At 29.1% G+C, this 5,362-nt stretch overlaps 1 protein-coding gene across 2 annotated transcripts; it reads right to left on the bottom strand.

The window, feature by feature from the left end:
• Window positions 1–792: 792 nt before the first annotated feature.
• On the bottom strand, window positions 793–3,116 carry LOC133819547 (GDSL esterase/lipase At4g16230-like). 2 transcript variants are annotated; one of them, XM_062252822.1, is made up of 5 exons: window positions 2,755–3,116; window positions 2,513–2,580; window positions 1,648–1,896; window positions 1,296–1,554; window positions 793–1,215 (listed from the first exon to the last, which is right to left on the bottom strand). In XM_062252822.1, the coding sequence occupies exons 1-5, from the start codon at window positions 2,996–2,998 to the stop codon at window positions 992–994; spliced, it is 1,044 nt and encodes a 347-aa protein (XP_062108806.1). In that variant the 5' UTR covers window positions 2,999–3,116; the 3' UTR covers window positions 793–991. The 2 variants fall into 2 exon arrangements, with proteins under 2 accessions (XP_062108806.1, XP_062108805.1); XM_062252821.1 differs by having other exon boundaries at window positions 2,513–2,643; window positions 2,755–3,113.
• Between the last annotated feature and the right edge of the window lie 2,246 nt (window positions 3,117–5,362).

Genomic DNA, 5,362 nt, shown 5'->3' with positions numbered 1-5,362 from the left:
ATGTTTCTTGTGCCTAGTATTGTAAAAGTGGTTTGAAGATGTATAATTTTATTATTTTTAATATAATAAATAATAAGGATAAAATATCAAATTAATTGTGAAAATATACAATTTTATATTGGCCTCAAAGCTTTATAAAATTAGCCCACCTATTAGTAACAATAAAAATGATTGATTTTAGCATAAACAAATTAAGAAAAAAAGAAAGAAAGAAAAAGTATTGAGAAGAAATTAAAAAATAAATATTATAAATAGAATGTTTCTATTAATAATAATGATATTTATTATTATTATTTTAAAATTTTATATACATCTAATAAAAGAAATCACATACTGGATTAGGAAAAAAAAGAGTAAGAAAAAATTAATATTTTATCTTGGTTTTTAACCATTTGACTTGTTGAAATTATATACCACATCAAATTAATGTCTATAAATCTATATAAAAAATAAATCAAACTAACAAAAAAAAAATGAACCAAACCAAGCTTATTGCACCAGTTTGGCTACTTTAATAATATATGTAGCTATGATCTCAAAGTCAAATATATCTCTCGTAAAATGGAAAGGAAAGGTAGCTCTACCATCACTCACTCATTCTCTCAATAAAATGTCATTAGAAAAAAAAATGATAATTGTAACCTACTTTATTTAAAATTTAACTATAACATCTAATTATTTTTCATTTAAAATTTTAAAAAAGTGCACCATCTATTCATTAATTAAATATGAATCTACAAACAAAAATTAAGCAAATATAAATACAAAGATAAAAAAACATTGACAAATATATAACACAAAAATCTTTATGTAGTTTTCACGTCTTATATTGCATAATACATTATCTACTTAGACGTTGATTTTTAACCGACGTCTTAGTAATTGTAAGCGGTTAAAAACCGAAATCCCAAATTATTTTTCTAGTAAGAAATAAAGAGAGAATATTTTGAAAATTGGTGTTAAAACCCTTTTGTGGAGTTAGATTGGATGGTCAAGATTGAAAAAGTTGCCTAACATTGATGGGTGAAATAATGTTAGTGTCACCATCCAGAAGAGACTTTGCTATGATATCATTAGCAGCTTGAGAAGGATTATATGGATCCCAATACACATACTTGGATCTCTCCAAACACAATTTTGATTTAAGTCCACATGGGATTAGACCTCCAAACCTTCCAGCAACATAGCAGCATGAAGAATCTGAATTTTCAAAACCTGTTCATTCATCCACTAATTAATATACATATTATATAGAATAAAATGAGTTATAAATTAACCAAATATATAAGTTATACCATATTTTGAGTAATTGTCAATAATATCTTTCATAACATTGTAAAAATCAGCATAAACAAGCTTTGAGCCTTCAAGAGTGGTGGTGAGCTCTGTGATAAGGCTTTTCAATTGGGTGTTAAATAATTGAGCAAGCCAATTTGGGAATACAACACATTTGTCCAATAATATATTAGGATTTGTATCTCTCTGATTTGGTGTACATCCAATAGGACCCACATTTAACACAACAATTTTCCTAGCACCCAAGTTGTGAAGTCTCTGCAATAATGTAAAAATGATAAGAAAGTAGTATATACATGGTTTATGTATGCTTATCTATAATGGAAATGTGAGAAAAAGAGGGAATTTTACAGTAAGTTGAAGACTGAATTTTGACATGAGAGTTGCCACAAACTCTTGAGGAGGAACCAAGTCGTTGTAAGCAGTGGAAAGAATAGATGGTATCAAGTAGTTATGAAGAAGATCATTTGAGCCAATTGAAGTGAAAAAGAGAGCCTTTTTGAATAGTTGCATAGTAGCTGTGAGACCAATGCTTGAGATTATGTTTTGCCTCGTACTTTCAAAGTTATCTATCTGGGCATCCATGTTTATTCTTCCAACCTATAATTACATGTATATAATTATTACTCTCACTATTACAAAAAAAAAAAAAAAAAAAAACTTGTTAAGTTGCATAAAATGCAGCTTAATAAGCCTTATAGGCTGCACTACTGGCATAAAAGTCAAGGCTATTATGCTGCACAAAGTTGAGTGGTCTGTGCATGCACACGCCCTAAGGCCATCTACAACTTATAACATCATATATGGTGTTGCACCAATACTAAAACTAAGAAATCTTAGTACCATAGTTTTTTTCATTCCAACCACAACACCAAAAATTACACCAAAAAATATATTCTTTATTAATTTATTATTTTATCTTATATATAAAATAGTATACATATATATTTATTATTAAATACTTATATAAAAATCAAAATAATATTGTCTTTTGTTTTGGCCGTTGCTACAGTACTCTACCATATTTAATAGGGTGATAAATGGAGCTGTGTTGAATTTGATTTTGTGTCTTTTTAGCACTATTTTTACTGATTTGCAGTCCGATTGGAGCTGCGCTAACAAGGGACCATAAAAAGTATTCTATAATAGTGCGAGTACATACATATAAAGCAGCAATACATAAAGATATATATATATATATATATATGTGTCTTACAAATATTTTGCCTGTTTCATTGAGAATTCCAGCTCCCCCAGAAGCATAATTGACACCCTCAAGAACTCCTGGTCCATTAGTCAAGGGAGATAAGTAAGGAGGAGTGAAATGATTGTAACCCAATTCTTGACCTGTTAATTATTAAGATATGCGATCAGAAAAAGCATAATGTATATATGATAAAGAATAATAATAATAATTATGCAACAAATAAATTTACTATTGAAAATATATAGTCTTGCCTAAAATGTCAACGAGTGTTTTTCCATTAGTGAATCGACCAGTTGGTCCACCAAAATCGATTCCATTGGGATAAAAATCTGACTTGCGGAGAGTTGCTATGAAGTTGTTGTTTCCGGCATCAAACAAACCATCTCCAAAAACAAAGCTACCACTAAAATTACTACTTTCTCCCAAGCACAATATTCCAAACAAAGCAGTGATCAATGTTATGATTTTGAAGGAAAAAAAACTATAGATAGCCATTCATATATATAAAACAACGAATTAAACAAAAAGAAACTACAAAAAATAACAATAGGAAGAAATTTTTATTTGACAGCCATTGCAACATGAAGACTATTATATATTAACCCCTTGTAATATAAGAAAATAAAACTAGTGCTTTTAACCCCTAAAGGATACGTAACATTAATTAATTGGCCTTGAAGATCAAGTAATGCTATACTCTACACACCAACCCTATATATCAATATATATGCACTACAAGAAAAGTTAGTTTCCATAAAAATGCGAATTTCATGGAAAATACTTTTTTTTTTTTAGCGAAATCCACTAACAAAAGATTTATATAAAAGATTTTTATCAACGCATTACACGAAAAGTACCATAAAATTTTTTGTTAATTAAACAAAAAATGAAACGTGAAATGAGCTCATCTAAGTGTTGAGTAATTTCAATTAATTAAAATAGCTCTATGTACGCCCTGATTTTCCAACGGGCTATTAGCGAGCTGAGATATGACATAATTATATTAGCTACGTGGATACCCCATGACTAGAGCTGCTGTCGTCAGGTCTTACCTCTTTAGCTCGAGGTAGCTAGGGGTTCGCTAAGATTACTCAAAGGCCGAGTCAGGACTATGAAGGCCGCCGATCGAGAAGGCATCCAGCTCGGGATACGAGCTGGATGTGGAAGCTATGACCTTTTATAAAGTCAACCACGCAATGTAAACGTGCATATATCAGACATCACGTGTCTGATATATCCCTGAATTCTCGGACACATAGCATGAACGTGCGTATTCAGGCACCCACGACTGGGTTGGGCCGTGCGGCCCATTATCCCCCTTACCAATTGATTAGACCACACTTCATTTGTCAGGTTTTAGGAATTAATCATGAATGTCACAGAAGTGACATGACAGGTAAGAAGGTCACTGGATGACCTCCCTTACCAACTCTCAGGTGCTCTCTCCTATAAATATGGAGACCCTGGGAGTTGCACAGAGTTGGATTCGATTATGTAACGAAATATCCTATAAAGAATATCAGAAATATAGCAATAATATTGGCTGGTGGAGTAGAAGGATTTTAACCTTTGAACTACCTAAAAACGTAGTTGTGTCATCAGTCAACTAAAAGATCATTTATCTATTTCGGTTCATTATTAAGCACTAATCCCTTCTTCTTATTTTCTTAATTACTTGTTGGCAAAAAACCGCATCAACACTCTGGCTACTTGATCTCAGTCAATAAATTAATTAAAGAGAAAAACACTCAAGTGTCAAGTGTGTTTTTAGAAGTTTAAATATCTTTATTATTATGGAGCACTATAGAAAGTAGTTTTTGGATTTTTTTAATATCTTTTAATTTTATTTTTACTTGTACCCTTTTAATTTTTTTTTATAACATCATCATTATTATATTTTATCTGAAGCTATTTTTTGTATATATTTTCCCTGCCAAAGTTATTTATATATATTTTGCATCATAAAAAGAATCCTAACATAATTTTAAATGCAATTATTTATTAATTTACATTATTTTTAAGTAGTCGAATCTCATCATTCGGCTATAGTCGATTATTTTTATTTTGGTATATATTTTTGTCATTTAGTAATCAATCTTTATTTTATTTTTAGGTCATTTTTAGCTACAATAGACAGCGTTCAGTTAATGAAACTTTTTTAGGCTCTAGTTCTTGAATATTGTTGGGATGTATTTTTTGTTTTTGAAATTTTTTAGATACAGCTCTTTCTCATCTAAAAAATATAGACATAACTGATCAACTATATGTGTAGCCAATACTCATAAAAAAATTAAGGAATTTTACATTTATATACTTAAAATCCAAAGTATTTACACAAATACTAGTACCACGTCAACATAGCATACTAGATTTTGAAAAAAATTGGGAAATCTCGTTTCCTGAATTTTTTTATTTTTTTTGTTGTTGTAAAAATTTACTTTTTGGTTGCTTACGATACCGATAAGACCAATTAGTCACTGGTTATCTCTAAAATTTATTTGTAGACATCTTAATATACCAATTAGTTATTTTTATGTTATATTATGATATCTTAATTAAGATATAATTTGGTAACCTTCAAGCTTATTTAAAAAACTAAAGAATTGTTATATAGTATAATAAGTTACCATATAGTTTATTAATAAAAATTAATTTAGTATACTATAAGGTAACTTTTAAATTGAAACTTTTAATAGACTTTTTTAGTCACTCATATAATTTACATGTCTTATTATTTAAGATACTTTTCTGTTACCATCAAGTCTATTTTATAAACTAATTAGTTATCATATAATATAAAAAGTTACTCCTATAATTCCAAGTTACCATGAATACCTTATTAGAAAATGATATTATTTA

The sequence above is a fragment of the Humulus lupulus genome, chromosome 2 (assembly GCF_963169125.1).
Source record: "Humulus lupulus chromosome 2, drHumLupu1.1, whole genome shotgun sequence".
NCBI lineage: Eukaryota > Viridiplantae > Streptophyta > Magnoliopsida > Rosales > Cannabaceae > Humulus > Humulus lupulus.
Note: the sequence above shows the minus strand (reverse complement) of the source record. Positions and strands in the feature narration are given on the sequence as shown.

Coding starts and splice junctions, on each gene's coding strand:
- LOC133819547 (XM_062252821.1), bottom strand. CDS start 2,998: ATGGCTATCTATAGTTTTTTTTCCTTCAAAATCATAACATTGATCACT. Junction 2,644..2,754: donor AACACTCGTTGACATTTTAG/GCAAGACTATAT, acceptor AATAATTAACAG/GTCAAGAATTGGGTTACAAT. Junction 1,897..2,512: donor ATGAAACAGGCAAAATATTT/GTAAGACACATA, acceptor ATGTAATTATAG/GTTGGAAGAATAAACATGGA.